Genomic DNA, 24748 nt, shown 5'->3' on the forward strand with positions numbered 1-24748 from the left:
AATGGTCTAATTAGTAGAAATGATAATTGTAAATCGAGCTATTTAAAGAGAAGAATTTAGAGATAAGAAAATGTATTTTAGTAATTCATTAATAACCAACGAGATCAAAGGTCCAAACTGAGGAGAAGTAAATGAATGGTTGGCAAAATACTTTAACCAACATTATTCAACAATAAAAGAAAATACTTGTGTGTGGATAATAAAGCGCGGCGGCTCGGTTGATCTATAAAGATAATGAATTGCTGCAGTGCCCATAATCATAGCTCATGTAATGACAATTAAGGCCGGAGTAGTCGAGTTATTATTTTCTCGTTCGACGATAATTTATCGAGGAAGCAATATAGCTCAGCGCATTTTATCGTTCCACACATCCAGAGATTGTGAAAACGCTCGTCATGCTTGTGCTGCGAAACGGTCCGAATCTCTGGAGATTGCGGCCATCGTAGGAAAACTTTTAAGATGCATTAGTGACGGGATCGCGGTAGGACAAATCGATGGAGCGTTATTAACATCATTAACGTGTGGTCTTTCGTCATTAGAAAGCGTTTCTTTCATGTTCGAGAAAGTGTTTCCCCGCGAATCGACCAGTCATCGATTCTCGTTAAATTACTAATTGGAAGAGTGTGCCTGTGCATTGAAGTGCGGAACTGTACAGCGAGATTGGAAGTTAAAAATTTTAATCAAAAAATTTATATCAAGATATAAATTTAACCAAGTCCTTTACATGCGTTGAAAAAAATCTAATCTTAAAATAGCTATTTAAATTTTAAATGACGAATCAATTTTTATAATTAGTTTCAAATGATTATGTCATCGACATGTGCTCATCTATGACGGAGTATGTCAGCACTGAAGTATTTGTTTAATTAATGTATATTAATTTCATACATGCTTATTATCATTGATCTAAACATGAGTGTTCTGATGCGTGTTGCTCATCGATTAATTACAAAACATGTCGCTTTGCATCTGGTAGAACTGGTTTTCGCATACGGTTGTCTAAAGCGAGCAGCTGTTAGAAGCGAGCGGACGACGTTAAAGTTTAGTGAAGGTTTAGATACATGAAAGTGTTTGCTTGCGCGCGCGCGCAATGACTACACGCCGGTGCAGTTATTATATGAAAAGAGTAGAGAGAAGGAGAATGGGAAGTCGAGGAAAAGATTACCGTAACGAGTTCGGGCGCAACGATGCACCGATAAGGAGTAGCGCACGCGCCCAAACGCGGCTGCGTAATTAATATGCTACCATTGTGATCCCGGCATCGCGTAAACTTTCTACTAATAACGATTCCGTTCCGAAGTGCATCTAGTCGTCCGCGGGGCCGTTTGGACAAGCAGGACACGCGGCGAATTGCTATTATTGTTACTGGCAGCCATGACCCGCTGCAACGGTATGGTGACACGCAACAGGTGCGATTCATTTGTACGATAAAGACTGTCTTTGTCGATTACGAGCGAAGAAACAAAGATCGCGAAAGCGTTTCGCAATCCTCGTTAATTACCACGAATAAGCAAAAGGATGGTACTTTTACAGTGTAAATAAGAATTCGAATAGAATTCCAGAAATAGGAAAATCACCGTTAAAAAAGTTGCCTGCAGTTAGAGATAATTACAGATCGGCTAATGCAATTATTTTTATACGGGTTTCACAGTTATCTTTATACAGATCGGTTAAGCGATAAGTCAGATTATTAGAAAATTACTCCGAGTGTAATTTATAAACTGTTATTAATATGTATAAATATGCAATTAAGATAGATAGATTACACATCCATCTTGGAGCCTGAACGAAAAATAGCACTCGCAATTGCGACTTGCCTTTGGGCGACCATTAACAATTAACATGCCACTTGCCGCGGCATTGGGTAGCGTGGATGATTGCCTTCGTTCGAAGAATGGCTTAGAAATGAAACTAAACAATCAGGAGCCCTGTCCTGAGATTGCATGTCCCCTTTCGCAAGTCATTATCTATTGTTGCACAAGGAGTGACCTTTGGAATTTCATTGGAGAAGCGGCATACGTCGATCGTGGACTATTCCAATTAGGCGATTTATAGGATCGTACCTTCTTTACAAGAATCGAGTTCTCTACGATAAAATAATCGGATTCCATCGGCGAATCGTCATCGTATCGGTATTTTCGTCGCGTCACTGCGCGATGATGTTGCAAGGAAAGCCTTTCTCGCTGCGACACAAAACATAGGAAATATTTTTAGTACCGTACGATGGCCTCTACAATATTATCCTGTAAAACCAGTTACACCGCAACCCGTTATCCTTGACAAACGAATATTTTTATGCAGAAAGACGCGATACTAAGTTGATATGCAGAGCATATCGGCGCTCTTAACCGGCTCGACTAGAATTTGATACTTCCGAATGTAGAAAGGGAGAGCTTTCGGGGAAATCACAAAGTGCGAACCGCCAACAATCATACACGTTGCTTCACTCTTTCGAAAATATTATTTTCTCTCAACATTAGTTTACCCCGCCGTCCGTTTCAACTACACAGTGCAAATGTGCCGCAAACATACGCCGTACAATAATTTGCAATTATGTCAGCGTATAATTCTCTATCTACTCATTTAATTTTATAATTAATAGGTAGATGTGCTGCATGCATAAGCTAGAGAAGACGCTTTGTCGGTGTTATTCGTGCATCAAACGTTAGTGCGCAGTATGACGTTATTGCGACACAAACACCGTCGTCGTGCTCGATTCCGATAAGTCTCCTTAATGCCGCAGAAGAGCAGCTATTGCACCGGGAGAATTGCATACGATTCGTGCCGCTGAGAGTCGCGATGCCGATCACCGCCGACCGCAGCGTCCCGCGGTAACGGCCGCTGAAACGCTCCGCTTCGACATTGCCACTTGTTTATGCAAATCGCGGCTGTCCCGACAAATCTGATCGGCAAATCCAACTACTGACGTATACGGCTTGTAATAGTGACACCTGTCTGTCTCTGCGCCGCTCATGTTAAATCGACTGAAGATCATAGTGCGTCAATCCAATAAGCTTTCATATATCAGCGCTTTCCGATTATTAATTAGTTTTGACAATTGCGAAATTAATGAGGATTGATCATTTAATTGGATTATTTTATATTTTCTTCTGCTAATATATAAATATGAATTGTTCATTTATATTGCTCCAATCTTACAATGTAATAATTCATATTTCATTTTATTATTGCAGGTAAGAGCTTCACAGTCGATCTCGAAGGAAAAACAAATTCAGAATGGAGTATGCGACTGGTCTGACATTTACGTACGTAAAATGCAAGGCAATATGTAGTAATATTTTTTTAGATGCTTGATACCGACATGTCGTATATCTATCCGATACAAATAAAATCACTTGTCTCTCTCCGCCTCTCTCTGGTATTGGAAGTGAAGTGTATTGAATCGGTATCGAACGATTCCGCTGCGCATCGGGGTGAGCGCCTCTCGTTCGGCGCCAGCCGCGCTTTTGACGCTGGTGCGTTGCGCAATTTTTGAACGATTACCAACACCAGCGATGCGCACTCTGCACGCGACTACTCCGGAATTCCATTCCAATTCATTTAATACGATTACGTATGCGCGCATCGCTCTCTCCACGTGTTACACGCCGGGCTTTTACTGTGTCCTACTGGTGCAACCGGTGGCCGTTTACGCGCGCTCACACACTATCGCGTGTGTTACGCGGCGGCACGCACGCCGACTCGCAACTACTCGTGCTATCCCGGAGCATGAAGAGAGGTCGACAGGCTAATCAGACTATGACGCTCGCGCGAAGCAGCAAGTGCGCGCCATAAAAACTTCGAGGCTCCCGTAACGAGGATTTCAAGTTATACACGAGAGCTGACTAACGTCCAAGTTAGAAAGTGTATTCTCATACGCATTTGAATGAGCCGTGATTTGCCAACACAATCGATCAGCAAAACAGTCGAAAATACGTGGCTCGCATGTAGACCAGGTTTACAAATTGTTCCGAAAGCTTTGCAATCGGCATAAGGCTGTTTCGAGTAGCATGCGATCTTGGAAACAATGCTGCGTTATAATAACACATCAGATACTGCAAGAAAATTGCTTTCTGTATGTGCATGAAATTTTTTATTAATTATTATTTTATACTGTTTTTATCTGGACATTTGGCTTCACAAAATATCAATACAGCAAAGTTTTACGGAAAGGCTTGCTTTGAGATGCGTCGATTTTTCTTATAAACAATATATTTAAAATTGACGATATTATTTAACTGTGTTTATAATGAAATTGCAATGTTGCAAAACATAGTCGTCGTCGCACGGATGGACAACGTACGATTGGCAATAATTGATACGTGCTCCCAACATGATAAAGTTATGTGAAAAAGTTATGCGCTCCTGACCACTCACGTGTCACCATAAATACGGGACGGTAAAAAAAGGTGCACGATTATCACCTTGACTCACGTGATTTATACCGCTCGCGAGTTGCCCGCGCCAGTTAATACTTGTGCAAATCTTCCGCAATCAGTGCACGCGGGAAATTACTATATCATGTATATTTACGGCACATCGCTTGCTACGCGCGATTAATATGATCATTACACATTGTATATAATAACTTTGATTCGCCAGAGTGCTCTATGAGAGCAACTGTAACTTATTGCCGGCGCGTAATTGAATGCCCGCGCGTGTAGATGTGCAAATCCGTCGTGTACGACAGCGCCAGCGAGATAAAAAAACGCGCAAACACAACGACGCTGCTGGAGATGCACAGGAGGAAAACAGTCGTAAGAAACTTTAAGGTAGCGAAAACGAGCTCATAAAATGAATCTGATGAGAAATCTCTTTCAAACTATTTCGCGAGAATGACTTCTTTCAGACGCAACTTTATTGCGCGCACTGCTACGTTTAAATGTGCTATAAAATATTATTGCAGAGCATTATTTAAGTGTCTACAATTTTATAATAATTTTTTCGCCGGGATCGATCAATTTCTCACTTTTCGCGAATATAACTTTATTCGACGCGATAACTCACACGCGGAAGTAAGATATAAAATTTTCAATGCTACTTCCTCTTTTCTACTTCTATATTATAATTTTGTATCTAATTAAGCGAGCCAAAGGCGAGAAATTTTACTTTCTCCGAATAAGTTTGCAATAAAAGCGATGATCGATGATCGATTCAACCGTATACGATTTTAGCACCGCTTTGATCTCTTTAACCATATCTGTATCTGATTCAAAATTATAGCATACGAGAAACCAGTATAACTAATTACGTTTGTAAAACACCGCCGATCTATGCAATCTATTGCTTCGATCTGTTCTTTCACATGCGATCTCATATAATTTGATTCGGGTCGGTGCTTGCTTAGCTTTACCGATGTGCCTTTGCTTTCCAGTTCATTACGGATTTGCAAGATATATGGTTTCCTTTGCAGATGAATATTTCCTACTTTTTATATTTCTTTCTTTGCAATCTACCGCCGCGATAAAATTTTTCTGAAAGAAATACCGAAATGATAGCTAATTAATAAACAAATTCATTTTTGTCATTCATTTTGTATTATATCAATACTTTTTTACATCGTAAAAAGTCCATTTCTTGTAACTGCGCTCGTAGACAGAAGAAAAAGTTAATTCACTATCCATTTCATCAATGTCAGCCTTGATATCCAATCCCGAATAGTTTCTCACTCTCACGTAAATTGCTCGATAATTTGAAGTAATTTAGGAAAATAGTATTATGCGTAACAGTGCGTGCAGTAGTGAATGCGGTCGAAGCATTTGAATTACTTGGTGTAATAGCTCACTCGGGTAATTTCAATGATTTTGCGGTTTTGCTATCGGACTGCTGTATCCAGAAATAAGTACACACGAGAACAAATATTTTCTTAAAATATTCATAAATTCACTTGCGGTAATGCGATTATTTATTTGTATTTATGTTTTACGCAAGACCGGCAGCTAATGAGGCTACCGGATGAATAATTCTGATGTCGACATGATAATGAGTATGCACGCAGATCCGACTGGCATAATCTCGATAAAGCTTCATCATGATTTATGCTTCGCGTATTGTATACCCATCCATTCCGTGCGCGTTTCTTTTTGTGCCGCGCGGCTCAAGAAGAATTACTTTATGTTCTGCGAGAGTAAAACATGGATAATAAATATATCCGTTTGTTGCCGTTCACCGAGGCCCTTCCTCATCGTAAAAGGAGATCGAGTGCGGCGTAAAATTTCCTAATAATATGTCCTTCCTTAAACAGCCGTTTGTGAAAAAAATGTCTAACCAACCGCGTTCTAGAAACTACCTTCGCGACCCGGCGGTTCCTCTCGTTTTTCCGGTTCTCTCCGTATCCGTCGAATCTTTCGAAACACGTGACACCTCATAATTGTCGGCGCTGATTTCGATACTCGCTCGAATGCCGAGCTAACGAGCTTGAAGTCGAACAAGCGCAATTGTGGGTGCTAGCCGAACGGGGACACACTATTCAATGCACGTTTCGGTCGTTCTGCGGTTTACACAAAATCGCGAACAACTCCCTTGGAACTGCTCCCGAGTTGATTCTGAATATAATTTTTCAACTTAAGCGATAAGATATATCCGCGCGGTGCGCAGGATATGAGAAAAGGTAAAAATTTCAAATGTGATTTGTACGGGAGCCGAGTAAAGCCAGTTCCTCATATCTCGTGCCTTTTAAGAAATCTGACCCGGTGAGGTAACGGCACTTGTGTCTCTCTGGCTTCCTTGCTGTCAGGATCACATGCGCGCGGTAGTCTGATCGACAGACGAAAATGGTAGCCGGGAGACATTCTCCGCCCGGTCAACTTACATAAATAAGGACGTGCTATTTGTAACGTTTTGCTTTGTCAAGTGTCGGTCGCTTTATTGATCGCTCCTTTGGGGCGACATCAAAAAAACTATCGCGAGCGATCGAGAAACTCGAGAGATCAGTGAGGCACTTGCGTACTGTAATTACATTTCACGCACATTAATGATAAATTGTGTGGTATTTCAACTGTTTTTTTTTTATCTCAAATTTTTCTTCTTTTTTAGTAAATTTTAATTTTAATATTTGGATCTATTATGCATCTTCATCGCAATTAATATTTCTAATTATTTGAAAAATATATGATATGTTTGAAATAAAATTAGCGATATAGAATTTCGAAAAACTTAAACCGTACTCGATCGAATCTTGTCTAATGTATTCATTAGCCTTGTCGCCGGCTTTAGTGCGTTCTTTCTCGTGTGCATCCGCATAGCGTCCGCATGTTCTTCTATACTAACGTAATAGCTGACGAAAATGGCGAACAAGAGACATTTCACAGCCGGTTGACTATATAAGGGCATGTAATTTGTAATGGCGAGTCTGTAATTTATCGCACTGACGGAACGAGCTTGCTGTAGTAACCAGGAAATCGTCATCTACTATCCATTTGAAGAGTTGATACTTTATATTAGCATGCCACATTTTTCTCGAAGGCCGTGATTATATCTGTATAAATTGTTTCATTGTTCGTTTGATTAAAATAAAAGAAACAAAATTAATTTAGTAAAATCATTACTTGAGACAATATATCAAAACGACATGCAGGCTACCGTAGCGAATGTGCAAGCTTTAATTTATTCAGCGAATTAAGACGGAGCAGTGCTTAGAGATTCAATTATCACAAGAGAAAGCTAATCGCGGGAAGTTGTGTGAGAATACAAACGGAACTCACAATCGAACTTACATTCTTACATCACGTTGTTATATCTTTTTTTTTTTTTTTTTGTTTTTACGAACATTGCACGTTGCAGTTCGAAAGTACCATTAGATAATAACCGGCAAAAATGATGTTATTAGACAACAAGAGCGCAAGAACTGATCTTCCGATTATGGAACTGCAGCAGCCGGCACTGAGCTAAGTACCAACCGCACCGAAGTATCGCCGCGGTAGAGCGATTCTAATCTTCTACTTTCTCGTATCGCGGTAATCAAGAACCGTTGAGAGATCGCATACGGTTACGCGCGGTTCTTGACAAATTGCCTCGTATTATCGATATATTAACCCCGCGCCGGGGCCGGGCCGCGGGGTGAAAAAAGAAGACCGCAGAGCCCAGCGCGTTTTACAGAGCGGGGATGTTATTCCAGCCCATGATCGGCGCTCCGGAATTCGCTATTCTAGATAAACGAGTGGCAATTCATTATCCGGCGAAAGAGCGATGGATGCGCGATCGCGCCCATTCATCGTACCCGTGATCCTTAAACGCCCGGCCGTAAATCATCGCGTGCAGGCGATCCGGCAGCGTCGATCACGCGTCCGATACGCGATAACGATTCACGGACGACAGGATGAGCCCGAGGTACGGCATCGGCCTCCGTTCGACGATCGGCCACTTTCTCCAGTCAGACCGGAATGTCTTTCACTCGACGAGTTGTGGGATTACTCATCCGCGAGTGTGTGTATTCGCGATATTTACGTCACGGTCAAAAAAAAAAAATGCGGATGTGTTTTTCGTCGTTTAACGCCGAAATGGATGGCGACAGAAACGACGTCGGTCAAGAACCGCTATAAATTCAAACCATTCTTCTTTCCTCCTTTGGCGATTTTTATTGAACGCAATACTGTACTCTGTTTTTTTTTTTTTTTTTTTTTTTTTTGGGTCACATGAGTATACGATACGTTCTTTTCGTATCAGCTATGTTGATTCTTAATTTATTATCGCGTTGATCCGAACTCAGTACGCATTTGTAGTTTACAGTAAGTAATGTTACATGACCGGGGTTACTCTTTGAGCGCAGTGATTTCAAGGAAGTCATTAGAACATCGGCAAGAACCTACGGCAGAATGAGCTAAGAAAGTTACATTAAACAGGAAGTGATGGCTTGCCACTGCGCGTTTTTGCGCGATGTTCTTCGGTCGTAGCGGAGAGAGATATCGTGACCACGCATTGCTGGAGATTCTCTCTGTGAGATGTTGCGTGAAAGTGATTCCATAATAGCAAAGATAAGCGCGTAGTACATGAAGAAAATAAAATGTATATTATACTAAAAAAAGATTAAAAAAGCAAACAATCAAGCGACGATGCAGCTACATTGTAAAAAAAGTCGATAAATTTACACAACTAAGATAACAACTAATTTACTAAACATATAATGTAAATTTACATAATTTCATAAATTTTATACTATTTATTTAGTATATTTTCGTTATTTATTATGTAATTTTTACATCTTAGTTGTGTAAATTTACCGAATTTGTTTACAATGTATCTTAGCCGCGCATGAAATATAATAATCAAGTGCAATTTAACTTGTATGTCTGCAATACTAGCACTCTATTAAATAATCTAATTGTAAGATGATAATGAGACAAATATAACTTAGATAATGTCACAATTATCTGCGTGTGATGAGAGAAACACTTGAGTCTTAATCGTCAGTATTTAATATTGCGTCAAAATTACTACAAAAATGCTGTGTGAATGTAGAACATTCGAGCTCGAAAGAAATGAGAATAGGAAGCGCGTCGAGGATTACGGTTGAATTACGAAAACGTTGCAACAATAAGCCGGAACCAGGAAAACGCGTCGATAAATAAAGTAATCTGCGTGGCCGATCCGACCTGGGGGCTCTGCCAGACGTGTTAATGAGAACCGATTAGGATCGCGATTCATTATCTGGCTGTCTGGCCAGAAAGAAAGACTCTCCCGCTCCAGTTGCTTCGCAACTCGGATGAACAGTGCGCATGAACGATGCTAACACCGTAATGCGAAAGAAAGTATCTGCGAGAGCTCGTTCTCATGATAACCAGATCATTTTTCGTTTACTTTCACCGGAGTCCCGACGAGTCAACTCGTTTATCCTCCCGCACGCTTAAACTCACACGCTCGCCGATTATACCGATAACCCGATGCCATGCGATCGATCAATTGTTCGTATCGGCTTTCTATACGCACGCGAAAGCTTCGGACTCACGTGAAAGCGCATCTCGCTTTATACTCTGCCACCTGCAACAAAAGGCAATCGCAGGCTAATAGCAGTGCCACAAAGTGCGAATTATCGATCAAGGATCCTTCATTATGACTCCATAATTGATTATACTCTAATATTATTTTAATCTGTACGCACTTTCTAATCATTAGTTGTTACTGACAAATTGTGTCCGGGAAACGATTAATTATGTCGACAAGTCGAATAGACAGTGCGCGTGATATCGCAACGTAGAGACGTGATCGTCAAAAGCAGAACAAAGTCTTTATTCTCCAAAAAATCGTTGCGCGACTACATCATAAACGACGGCCGGTTTTCTGCAGATTTGCATATATATCGCTTTGCAAAATCTGAAACACGCGCCAGTCAGCTACACGCTGCTCGAAACAGTATGCGGCGACCTGCTGAGTAGATATTACTGAAACAGTTTCGCCAAGTAGAGTGATTGATGTGTAACAAACCGCATTCGCCGCGGGTTTTACCGCGAAAAAGCAAAGCCCTGTACGTGAATGTGAAGCGTTAAAAGCTCGGCAATTTGTGTGTAGCTTGCGTTTCCGTGGACGCTCTTGTGAGCGCAAGAACCAAATCTGTCATTCAAAATAGAACATGGTTAACATACCTAGAGGCTATCTGCTACCTGTTCGTATTCAGGTATGCATATGTAAGCACGCGTATGATTGTTATCACAGCTATTCAAATTTCATGCTTGAAACACTGACCTAATATGTTAAATAGTCAATTATGCAATTTCAATCAATGTCGATTGTCTCAATTAATCATGCGTGAATATATGAAATTGATACAAGAGATATCTTTAAAAAATGATTTATTTTTAGACTTTCAATTATATTTCAAGCTTTCTCCATAACAGTTTAATTTGAAAATATCATTTCTCGAATTATTTCTCTTTAGTAAACTTGTTATTTGCTATAATAGTTGTTACAATTAGCAATATATTAATTCTCTTATTAGCGATATTACGAATTCAATGAATAATATACTGGCTACCAGTGACATTACGATAATTTTATTCCAAATTATTATATATGCGGATTCTGGCGTCATTCACGGCGCGCCATTTATCTCGTAAATGATGTATCGCGGGTCGCGAAAGTGCATCGGGATACGTGAACGGCGTAAATTTACCGCTTATTAACCGTTAAACGCGCAGAAAAATCGACAAGGACACCGAAGATGGCAAGATCGCGTGTGAAAGTACACGCGCTTCTCACCGACGCGCAATGCGTAAGTGCGTTCGTCACTCTCGCGAGTCGCAGTTTCCTACACGTGTATGACGTAAAGTAGGGGATCGCTATCACGCGGATCACATGATCTGCGGAATCATGCGTGACTCGTGAGCCTTGGCACGCATATTATGTCCATTATCCCGCCCGCAACAATCGATAGGCGACACGCTCACGCGCGTGAATGCACGCGGGTGCATTCCCGGGCAGCCGCCCGCCTCTATCAAGCGAGCGGTAGCCACCGACGGCGCACCACCTACGCCGCGGATCATTCAACTTCGCCGAGCAATGCAGCGTTCGCGAGCTGCACCCACACAGCCTAACGAGGCGCACAATGCGCGATACTTTTCTGGGCGAAACCTTACCGCACTAAAAATAAAACGATTGTAACGGCGTGGCGAAGGGTGTCGCGGTGACCGAGACGTTTATCCGTTTATGCGTCTCGCTCGGCGATCGTCGAGACACGGCGTGTATGCAAAGTGAGGTATGCAGATGTTTCGAAATGCGTCTAATAAAATTTGTTTAAGCCGCCACCGGGAGCGCGTGCTAACGTAATGCGCCTTGTTACACCGTTCGGCGTTGCCGCGCGACATTGCGACGGGCTCTCGCCGATACCTTTACCGGTTCTGCCTACCAAGCTTCCGAGCGTAATTTCAGTCGGCAACGCTCAACTGACATTTACGCCTCTGTGTGCGCAGATCAATAAGGAAAATGACTGATTATCCGCCGGTCAACTTTCGATCACGTAGGATGCCTTGGCAAGCTCCGTGCGTGGCGCGCGCTGTAGAACCGGAGCGCGCTAATTCCGGGTAATGCCCTTTAATGCTCGATGACCATTGAACTTCTAATGGGGAAACCAATATCGTCGCTAGATTGTCGCTTGCTAATTGATTGCGTTGGCGCAGGTTGGTGCAACAAACGCTACCGGGCAATAATAATTACATCGTTTTGCTACTGTTGTAAACGCGTTGTCCCAAGTTTGAATAACGATCGCGACTTTTCAGCAGCCGAATACCGCAGGCATGGAATAACCTGAGCTACCTCTTACTTTTCTTACTCGTCGATTGATTTCCTTTTATTTTAGTAAAAAAATAACTGCTTTGCCTCGAACGTTATTAATCATTAATTTAATTTTGCCACTCTCGTCTTTCTTATTCTTTAAAAAGCGTTATGCATGCGGGAAGAGTAATTTATGAAATGTATTATTAGATTGTATTATGAAACTGTTTCATGATGTGTCACGATTCTCATGAGACCGCGAGGAAAATACGTTTAATAACTCACGTGTCTTTGAGATTACACACGCGCATACGTTGGACTTTCAGTTAATCCTCAGAAATGGCAGAACTCAAATGTGACTTTAGTTTGAATTTACCTCTGTATTCCCGATTATGGCATTTCTAACTATGGCATTCGCGCGAATACATAAATCACGGCGCGGTTAAAAGGCTCTTTAACGCATCACTGACCTTTCCTTAACATAAACTTTGTTTAACGAGTGTAAACTACCTGTCGCCATTGATTCTCTTCTTACAACAGCATCGCATCGTGTGATAATGACAATTGTCTATCCAGAGAAAGACGTATTATCGAAAATCATCATCTTCGTTAGCGTGACTTTGATTAATGAAGCGTGGCGCGAGAAATAGAAGCATACATCGTAACTCACCGTCCGTCGCGGGACTAATTGGTTACCGCGGCACTTTAACGATCAAAGCGTCCTTGTACCGATGATCGGGGCGCTCTAGATCTCATCGGCGGCTAGCTATGCAGGAAGAAAACGGTAACAAGGATGCTATGTCCTTCCCAGACACTTTTTTTCTCTCGTCACGGTATTCTTTCATACCTGCCATCGATACGCATCGCACGAAGGTCTAATAACAGACTATTATCGATTTATTTCGAAACCGCGACGTGTCCTAGAATGCAGCGGATAATCTCTCGTCGTGTCTACGCAGCAGCAGTCCACACTGTATAGTTTCATGGAAGTTTCTCGTGAAAATAATGCTACACATTAAACTCGCGGGAGTAAGAGTACGTTCTTCACTACAAAGACTTCTTCTGGACAGAAATAAAATGATATGAAGCTATGGTTAGGCCTCCAGGAAGGATTATGAAAGCGAACTGTGCTTAAGTGGAGAATTGCCGTTTACACAGCGCGGCATTAACGTGTCTCCCGCGATCGCGAGAAAAGAACCTGCTGCAGGGAAAGAATCAGTCGAGCGATCTAGGTATTATACAAGAGTCCTGTGGAGAACTGGCTGGATCAGGGATAATCGGTAGCCACTTTTCTCCCGAGCAGCCGTCGAAAAGATCGCAACGATCTTACAACGATCGTGCCCGACGGGAATCACGATTCCCGAAGATTTACGCCGCATCGTTAACTCATCTACTGGCACCGAAAGAAAATCCTTGGGAGAGAGAATTGCGAATTCTCGTCATTGTGCTCGATATACATATCTCGTGACACCCGGAAGTTAGGCACGTCACGACGGAGAGAGAGAGAGAGAGAGAGAGAGAGAGAGAGAAAGAGAGAGAAAAATATGGAGGGAGAAAGTTGAGGAGCGATTTCGATTATTCACATCGAAGCAGCGCCTTCTTTTTTTCTCGTTTTTTTATATCTAATATCGATTCTTCAGACTCTAGTCTAAAAACATAAATTTTACGCCTTATAATATTTAATTGATCGGTAGAAAGTTTAAATTGATTGATAATCTATCATGATCAATGATAGATCTAAGAATTGTATGTGTAAAATCAGTCGTCAAGATATGAGATTATAAACCTAATCAGAAGTCGACTGTAAATTGTGCAAATCATTAAGATAATTTAACTCTGGAAGTAATAGCACAATACTACAAATACTAGTAAGAAAATGAAGTGTCAATTAGCAACACAACAGTGCCGCCTCGAGGTATTTGCAATTTTAATAAAGAGAAAGTATAAGTTCTGCTGCAGGAAGAATCTCGGAAGCATAATCAATTATATTGGCACCAGGACCCTCTTCAAATGTTTTATTTTTATAATGAATGGGTAATTGAAAATACCTAAAATTTTGAATATCAGCCGTAATTACGTAATTTTTTAATTTCACTCGATAAAGTAATTAAAATTATAGTACTTATAGTAGTAAAATTATAGTAATTATAGTAGACACAAAAATTGAATATCTTTCATTTATTAAATTTTAGTAAATTTTTAGCCTTCAATTTTCTTCCTTATTTGAATCAATGATGACCTTGATAAATTTAAGCTTCAATATGCAAAACCGTTTAATCCAGTTTGATTTCTGTAGCTGAGCGATGGTACGTCCCACTTCTCGTATATTCAAGCTGAAAACGAGTTTTACAGGAACTCTCGCAGCAGGATAATTATATAGTCCTGATCGTGAAAGTGGCATCGACCCCGTGATCGTTAGAACATTGGCTGAATGAGTTGACGCACTGTCAAGGTCAATCTCATCCAACTTCAATCATCATGCTGACATTTACATGACCGAAAATGGGATACATTACTTTTGACTCATCTCTGTTATTCTATTATTTGAAAGATATCTCTCCGCTGTTAATATTTGAAGTATCATTGATAACTGAATGAAACAAGAAACTAAATTAAATTCTTACACGCGCGAAACATAATTAATTCTTAATTCTTACAATGACATATCGTTTTTTGGTATCAAATATATAAGTCATTCGTGTCTGGGTCGAATTTTGACAATGTTAAACTGGTAAAAACATTTTTAGAAAATTTAAACGTTTAGTTTAAGATTTTTAGAAATTAGTACAAATTTAGAAATTTAAAAAAATTAAATATATAATTTAATATAATTAAATATATAATTTTTTAGTAAACTAAAAGATTGAAGTTGCATAAAAACGATTGACCTATATATGTCATTAAAGAATTAAGTAATATAATTCTATTTCGAATTATATTATCCATTGCGTTACGCTATTTGTAGCGTATCATTTCTCATGAAATATATTTATGAATCTCGACGTAAAAGCATTAGAATGAAGCCAGACTTTCACGATTTACTTCTCGTGTTGGAAGGTGGATAAAAAGTATGAATGATTCTTGATAACATATTATGCATCTTTTTAACCACTAAGTTATCGTCGGTATAACGCAGAATCGCATAAGTTAATGATACGTTTGTGAAATGGAAAAGTTCTCTCCTTTCCCTTACATTACATGTTTTATGCAAAAGTTAGCGAAATTGATAGAAGAAGAGCGTCTACATCCGTAATAGTATACTTTCAACATAATGCAACTGCGAAGAGAAATTAACATTGATCAGTATTCCGCGAGGCGTAAGAAGAATAGAGACCTATAATATGGATATTATCATATTGTACGGCAATGCATACGATTTACATACCGAAGTTTCTCGTGTCCGTAAACGTAAACACATTTGTGGCTTACACCACGCGATCTCTTTCCCTTTCTTAAGAACACCGAAATTCTTATTCTCCCTCCGGCGAATTGCACAAATTTGGTCTCCAGTCTCCCATGAAATATAACGACGCGTCAACCTATGATAAACCATTGCTCAAGAGCTGTCTGCCGGACGTTGCAGCACGATAAAACGACTGTTGATTATGCCGCCAATGTTATTATACAAAATTGTGCACTCAATTTCAACGCCAACACTGCTGCAACCATACAGTTCTATGTCCTCCGGTTAAAATGGACCGTTTTATCGTTCAAGCGACTTCAGACAAACCGATACTAACATGTGTCTTGATCAAAGAAAGTCGAACAAGAACGGAGAGACATAAGAAATTTCAATTTGCTCGATTACCACTTATTATTGCATTTTCTTTAAGTTTGAGCGTTAAATAACGACCGCTGAAAGTGCTTTTATTCCGTCGACAAGTATTGATTTGATTTATTTCGGTACGATCGAAAAGTATTGTGCCGGAATGTATTTTTGTCACTCAGCGTTAAGTAAAAGAGTAACATAAAGACAAGGAGGAAGTTCTTATAGGAAATACGGCAATATGTAGTTCGCCAATCTCGCCGCAACTTCCCTTTGGGAGAAAGTTCGTGATTGAATTCTCGCCAACACCGCGATAAATTAAACGAAAGTTTAAAGTCGTCACGTTCCCTACGAGGCTATCGCTACTACGTGTAACACGCAGCGCCGGCTGGTACTGTTCCGATGGTGTATCCACCATTATGGTGAGCCGGATGCTTTCACTCTCAAGAAATATTTTCGAGAGACGTGCGTCCTTCCCTCTATCTCTCTTTCTCCCAGCATCCTCACCGCAGTCCTTTTCAGCGCGATCTTTCAATGAAGATAAAGGTGTGGCCACCTTCCAACTCCCACGTTCTATGCTGCGAGAGATTCTCATGATACCATCGACTATTAACATCTCAATGCAACTTTTACTGCAATTCGATAATGTGCGAAAGATAAAAGTAATGGAAATATTTTTAAAGGAACGAAACATAGTCGCGTTAATGTGAATTGAGCAAGAGTTCTAGATGATAGAATATTTCTAATTTAAATTATAGAAAATTTATTGTACAATATTATTTAAACTATGTTATGAAATTTTATTTATAATTCTGGAGATTATTGAGCATTTTAAGCGCTAAAAATGGCACGAGATTCTCGCAACACTTCGTGCAGAGGTTCGGAAAAATAAAGTTCTACGTAACCCGCTCGTTCAATTATCGACATTGTAGGTGACGTTGACTCAAGATGCAAATGCCGGTACACGGGACTCGTGATCACGGCATCGATTAACGAGGTAGCTCGCGCGCGGCAACGTATTCCTGGATACGTCACGAGAGACGAGAACCATCTAGGGTCTTATATATGTCGAAATCGTTAAAGAATTGATGAGAATATACAACGAAGCGTTTATCCCATTCATGATTATTTATGTGATAAGCGCTTCCTACGATAGAAATGTGTCGCTCATTCTTGGATCCTACACTTATCTAACACTTATCACAGCGTTCAGACTTTCTACCATTTTACGAGTTTTAATTAGACATCTGCATTTCGAAATTTCTATTATTTCACACTGTAATTATTTTAATTATTTGACAAAATATTTGTAAATTAAGAAATTAATATTAGCAATGATTAAAATCTATTTTATTATACTGAAAGATTAAACACTTAATCTATATTTTCCTTATCGCTCGCTTAATCCGGAAGATTGATAAGTCACGAGAACGCGTCTTTCTTGCATATCTTATATCTAGTTACGTGCTAATAGCCAGCGGCGGCGCCGTCACAGATTTTTCGGAAAGTTCGAAAGCAGGAAGCGCCTATTCCGGGATTTCAATTCGTCCAGCACGAAATTTTCCTCTCATTCCACGGGCTGTAACAGCTCGCGTTCCTTCCCGTCGCGACCTAGGGCGAAAAAAGGAACAAGAGGTGCAGTGTACTTCGGCCGATGGTAATCACTTCCTTGTCCGCGCACGGAGCGCCCGTAAGAATCCAACCTGATTTGCGATTTGATTATGTCGTTCGCGTATCCATTATAATTTCAAAGTAGTGTGCGGCTACATTGAAATGGGAAACGGCAGGCTGTACTGCAGCAAGACACGCGTCTCGTTTTTTTTCTCCATTAATATCAGCGCGTCGTCCGTTCGTCCAGCATGTGTTCCCATGAATATCACACGAGAGAAATGTACGCGCTACAAATTCCTTCATTCTGTGTTACCTGATGACACAGCGTGGATTTTATCATAAATTTCAAATTATAATATCGAATGATTTATCGCGCATTAAGCAATCGTCAAGCATTTGCCAAGCATAGATCAAGATTAAAATTTTTTTTTAATTTAGTGTCGAGTTGATGAAGTATATATTAATTTATCCAATCATTTATTACGTAAAAGTCTTAATCTTACCTAAATAAGAGTGTTCAATTTGTTTATAGGCCTAGAAAGCTTCTCAAACATGCATATTTCAGACATGAGAAATTAAAGTTGCCAAGTTATACCGTTTTGTAGGTTGTTTTCGACATCCGTAATAGATTCGCGTTGCATAACATTTTCTACATAATAATTATAGATATATAGATATACGTGTATATTCAGTGTAATTATTTGCACTAATTATACTCGAAAAAATGTTTAGCAATTAACATTTATAACTAAAAAATCAACGGAATAGAAGTTTATATAGCAAGTATTACCGAGGAAAGTGCCGAACAAAGAAAGTAAAAGCCTATTAACTCGAATCTATACATAGAAAAAGCCGCTTCCTTTAGTGACGCGTAAATTAATTTTCATTCTTGTAAAATCCGCTTTTTAATGCCACCACATTAGCTACGCGTGAACTGTAATTTTCTAATCATTCTCTCACTCCAATCATTACGCTGTTTTTATTATACAAGAACGTTCATTTTCTAAAGACTGATATTAATTACGCTACATCGCAAATGACGCTTTGTCAACCGTTTTATTCTTCACGGGATAATGTTCTGTTAAACGCGTATCTCGTAAATTCCAGTTAATTAAAAGTCCCGATAGATAAAATAATCGTCGCGTACCGTAAAGCGGCAAAAATCGAAAAGTTCACCGGCTCTCATCAAGTTTCAACGATCACAATGTTTTTTTTCTACGCGAAGTGAGCGCGATGGTAAAGCGTCATCTCCGGTTGTGTTGTAAATAATGTCGCTAGCACAATGTTGAGAGTGCGACGATGCCGCACGCGAGGAAGCGGAGTTCCCGCATTGGTGTCATCTCTATTGTCGCCGGGTAGAATGTCATTGAAAAATGGGGCCATGTAGTTAGTAAATTGATACTTTGTAATGAGTGACGTGTGCGTGAATCTCTCATGAAGAACGGATGCGTTCTTGTCATAATATATAATTATTTATACAAAACAACTAGATATTTCTTTTTCTTTAGATCGATTTTGCTAATTTTTAAACGCTTTTAGTAAAACGATTTTAATCTCTTCGCAGTGTTTAGTAAGTAAAAAGTTTTTTGACTAACAATTCTTATTAATGTCTTAATATTACTGAAATTGATCATTTATTTGTAAAAATAATCAAACTATTCATACACGGTTGCACAATGCGATATAGTTTTGCAATGCGTTCTCGTAGAAGTAAAATCAATTTCAATATTCTTTGTATTTTTTCGGACCTGTCAATGCATTGTCGAGAGTAATGGCCAAGCAAAATGCATTATTACTCAAGAATTACATTACGCACGAAGCGCACAATCTGTGTGCCTTTCGTCATCCGGAGTTGATTGTTCTATTATGCAGAAAGCGCTCGCGGTTTATGTCGTTAGAAAGTAGAGTGCACCGTGCGTGTTTAAGGAAGACCGATTGCCGTGTCATCGTGCAACACGCTTCCACGCTGAATTCAATGCAGAATGCTTCTGCCGTAATAAGTGTCGCGAATGAAATCGGGAGTGAATGCATGGACCACATTAGCTAATTAATTGACATTTCTATGCGCGATTTGACTCGAAAGGACCAATGCAAAAGTAAATTTTACGTTTCATTACTGCTTGGTACATGTCGTTATATTTTCCTGTCACTAATGCCGTGTAAATTGTGTGCTTTCGACTATTTTCACTTATAATTCCATTTTATAATCTTGCGAAAAAATATAATTTCACAGAGTGTTCTACAAAGCACGAATAATATATTTTTATCATTTCATTAATAAATCAGCTTATTATGTACGTGAAAACTGGTATCAAAATAACTATTATTAATTTTATAGAAAATATTTTTAGTAATATTCAATTGCAAGTATATAAATTTTCCTTTGCGTGTCAAAGGTGTTGTATCTTACGATCTAAGCGGAAGGCAACCAAGACTCGCGATCGCGATACGCGGCACGATAAATTACGAGAATCTCGCGGAATCGCACCAACAAATTGCCGGTCGGTGCCTCATTACATTGCGGCGAGCAGTAATTGGCGTGGTGAAATACCGCCGACAGACCGCGATTTAACAAGTCCATTCGGCTAATTTCTTTCGATACGATCCGAAAATCGGATCGCGCCGCGGGCGCGACTCAATAAATCCTGAATGTGCGTTGAAAAAAGCATCGGTCTTCATCGCGAAAATAAATGTACGCGTTCGTAGAACTAATCAGAAATGTGTTACGCGCGATTTTCTTATTGCAGTCGTTACTATCCCGGCATTACGTAAATAAATAAATAAATAAATATATATATATATATATATATATATACATATGTCTGATTAAAAGTGATTACATTGATATAATTCATTTATTACATTGATTATCTACGCGCACCTGAGATTCATATTTGGCGATAAAAAAGACGAGAATGTCGGAAGCGTCGTCGGCCGTACGCCGTTGTGTGTCTCAGACGTCGGTTGACAAGCGGAGCCGAGGGAATGAGCGTACGAGGGTCTTAACTTTATACACGCTGCGCGCAAGGATCTCTGGAGACGCACTAAACCCTCGGCAAGCGTCTACCACTTGTCATCGACGTAATTGACTTTCTCTCCCGTTGCGGATGAAAGAAACCCGGCGAGATCACCCATCAGCGAAGATCAAGCTAATTAAGGAAGTCCAATGTCCGCCAAGTAATTAAAAACGACCTACTTAAACGTCCCGGAACAATGCACGATACATATTTTTCTTTTCCTTCCCGCAACGTGTTTTCGAACGGGTCCCACACCGTGCAACCAATAATTTGCGAACGACACTTGGGTATAATTTAACATTTAAACGAGGGTCCATAAAAAGCGGCGGATACGATCAAATTTGTTTCGAGGACAAACAAGAGCAGCCGGTTTCGCAAACAAAATAATCGTTAATTCCGATTCGCATTCCGCACGAATGTTTGCTTTGTGATACTAAAATGCATAATTTTACGAGGATTGTCAGTTTATTTATACGTTTATTTATATAGAAATAACTTCTCGCAGGGTGTCGCACCATAATTTGGATATCGTTGCAGGGGAGCTTGTTTGCAAAAATAAAAGTTGAATTCCAACGTATTCTTAATTCGATAATAAATGAAAGCATAAATTGTCGACTTACACGATACGCACGATGTCTCTGCAGTTACCGATATCACATAATCTATGTGACGTTCTCAAGGTGTTCCACGAAATTCCTTGGAAATCGCGATTCAATGCGCAGCGAGCGATCACCGTCGCACACAAATGATGCATATGATCGGTTCGATGATCTACGCGTACGATCGAGGGTGGTCATTGAGGGATCGCAACATATTTCACCGAGTTCCGTTATCGACCATCAAAGTCGTTCGCCTACAATTCTTCGACATGCGTTTGTCGCGAAAAATATATCGCTCTTTGCTCACGGTGCATAATCGAATCATAAATATCGGTACCCGCAATTTAACCGCGCTGCGCACGTATATCACACACGCCTACGATGGAACTACTTTTATTACAAAGATCCGTTTTCTTTGTTTCAGATGGAACGCCGGTTTTCGAGGACGCACACGAGGTAAGAAAGATTTTCGAATAATGAAACTAAAACAATATCTGTACGGTTGTGCCTTACCGTGACACTACTCGAATGCCCAAAGTCTGATTCAAATCGGAGATCGCGACGCATCATGTGAGGTCGAGTGATTGCGTATGTAGCCGTCTGCATATTTTACACGGATTATCGACAGATTCATGCAGATATCATCTCGTTTTCAACGAAATACCCCGTGTTCTTTCGTATTAGTTTATATTCAGATAATTATCAGCGTGATTATTAAAATCTTCACGCCAATCATTGTTTGACCCACTTAAGTGAAGGTGAGATTGTTTGATAAATTTAATCTATCGCAAAAAATATCATTGTATCCAGTAGCGTAGACAGAAATGAATTTTAGTCAACAAAACATAATGTTAAAATAAGAAATAACCTAATGATTATGTTACATTTATTTGATAACTTTTAAATATTTGTTTCACTTCTTACTTTCGTATATCAAATGTAAAAGGCTTTAAATTACAAACACTTAAAGGATACAAATACATTCTTGCGTTCTTTCTAACTACGTTTTGCTCTTGATATTTTTATTCCTAACTCTATCGACAACTGCACTTGTCGCTATAAATGCAAATAGAATATGTTCCTGCTTGGATGTCCATAAACACTGCACCGTGTACACTCGGGTGCTTACAGATGACATATCATAAATCCGCTGTACAATTATTCTAATTAGAGATCGTATTGACAGCACGTTGTAAATTACATTCGTGACAGCACAAACGAGCAGTCATCAATAAACTATAATACCGTAACACATGCTAATTGACAGTGACGCGTCAAAAAAGTGCGTGGGCTAACGCTTTAATACAGTAAATATATGATGTATAATTTTTTCCACGTTTAAACACAGATTTAACAAATATCTCTATTCAAATTGCATTTATCTGTATATTATTTTTATGATAGCCATTAATTCCTGTCCAAATATATGTATATAGAAAATTTTACATTACACTTATCCCGCGCGCGCGCGCGCGCGTAATCGTTTCCAAGAACTAATAGAATCAAGCGAAACAAGTTGAAAAGTATTTAGCGATAACGATCTTAATGCTTTGCAGTACAACTTTCTAGTACACTAATTTTTCAATAACTAATCCCGCTTAAGCTTCTTCAGTTTCTTTAACGGGAAAGAAATGCGACAGGCTTTAACCGACAATCAAAGAAGGCATTATAAAATTACAAGCTTGTATTTGACGTTCGATCAACCGATCGACGATGCGGATTTCGCCCCGGGATTTCTGCGGTGCCACACTTTCGCGTGTCACAACATATGCGCTTCGGTAATAAAGCTTAAGTTTTCATCGCGATTCGCGTTACTTTAAGAACGACGGATCATCCATCGTATGGCCTACGGCAGCTCATACTGATTGCCCCTAATTCACATATAATTCATAGTAACGGACGAAGATAGAGGCGCTGCGGCTAATTGGATAGTGCATGCACACCGAGATAATATAATATAATAATCTTCAGGTGTATCGCGCGCGCGCGCGTGTATGCATTTTGCCCATACTGCATTGCGAGACTAATTTACGTCCTGTAATAGCGTAATAATAGCGTGTCCTTCTTTTCCTCTCTCTTTGTTGTATAAAGTATTGAGCCTTTCATGCTGCTTCAAATCCTACTTGAATATCACGGACAACAAAGCCGAGGTAAATGGCAAAAGAAATAATACGTTTGTAAGATCAAGAAAGCAACTATAGAAACTTTCCGCTTTAAACATGTACACTCTTTTATCAATAATATTACAATTCCTGAACGTAACACCTTTGAGATTGTACCCATGTATGTAATGTATGCAAATCGCGGAACTAATTACGTTCCATAATCAATAATGGATAAGCTAGAAAAGATTAGGATAAAATTGGCGCGTTGCAACAATAAATAATCATTAGTCGTAAACGCACTATTCTATAGTATCAATTTATGGAAATATACCGTGTAAAGTATTTTGTACTGGTTCAGCATTAATATTAATTTGTTCTAGCCTATCCATTTTAAGCAATGGATCTATGTTATAATTTTTCACGTTTATATGTTCTCTTAATCTGAATATATTTTAATCTTTACAACATGAAAGTAGTTTGTCTACTTACTTTACTACAATTATTCTTAATTGCTATTTCTTAACCCGTTCATTGTCTTTCTAATCGGTCTTTTTCTTCTTAATTTTTTCTAATATTTTGTATATATATATTATATATATTTGATGTAAGTTTCACAGATTTATTATCTCAAGAATAAATAATAGGAGAAATAATTTGACTCACCATTGGATGCGCAGCGGAGTTGTAGTACATATATGTTGATCTGTAACAGACAAATATACCCAAAACATTAATATTTCAAAGATAATGATTAAAATTCTATTTTTAATAATGAAAGAATAATTTATTCGACAGAATATTCTAACAGTATATTTTATATGTGCATTATATTACATACTAATGCCAAGTAACTATAACAGAGTTAAACAATTAATATATCTCGTAAATAATTGATAAGCTACTCACCCTCTTGGTTGCTCCGCAGATGCCCGATGCCCCCTGGGCCTCCTCCTCCTCTCAGTTTCTTCGTGGCACTCACAAAACAAAACTCATCTGCGAAAATACGATAGTCACGCGATATTTAACAACACGACGCGTCACGTCGCAATTTTTATTGCGATATTATAACAATCGCGCGACAGTTTGAGCGACATATAATTCCGACATTAATCGTACGCGACGCACATACTTTCTCTCATTGAGGTCAAGATGTTGGGGATAATGAATACATTATCCCTTCACAACGCATCATATGTGCGCTCGCCACACAAGAATCATTATTGACTCGCGGCAATGCTATATTTTGAATACGACTTCCCTTTCACAATAAATCTTCCTGATACCGAGCCTTCCCATTACATCAAGGTGTAGCCATGGGGGAGATTAAACTTATTTTATTTTGTTAAAAAAAATACGATCACACGGAACGATTTTTTCGTTATTCATGATGTTCGAATCAAGCAACGGCGGTGAAGAGAAATCGAAAATTGCGCAGCCACAGCCACCCGT

General features: G+C 39.4%; 1 protein-coding gene across 2 annotated transcripts in view; it reads left to right on the forward strand.

The window, feature by feature from the left end:
* Positions 1-24748, forward strand: part of LOC105672253 (uncharacterized) — a 54760-nt gene that overhangs the window by 24161 nt on the left and 5851 nt on the right. The window contains exons 3-4 of one of the 2 annotated variants that reach the window (XM_067353330.1): positions 3195-3266; positions 21619-21650. Coding sequence is in view for 1 of the 2 variants with exons in the window: in XM_012367059.2 (XP_012222482.2) it covers positions 21619-21650 (32 nt within the window). In the remaining variant the exon portion in view is untranslated. The remainder of the gene's footprint in view (positions 1-3194; positions 3267-21618; positions 21651-24748) is intronic. The other variant, XM_012367059.2, reaches the window with a different exon arrangement.

The sequence above is a fragment of the Linepithema humile genome, chromosome 4 (genome assembly GCF_040581485.1).
Source record: "Linepithema humile isolate Giens D197 chromosome 4, Lhum_UNIL_v1.0, whole genome shotgun sequence".
In the NCBI taxonomy this organism is placed as follows: Eukaryota; Metazoa; Arthropoda; class Insecta; order Hymenoptera; family Formicidae; genus Linepithema; species Linepithema humile.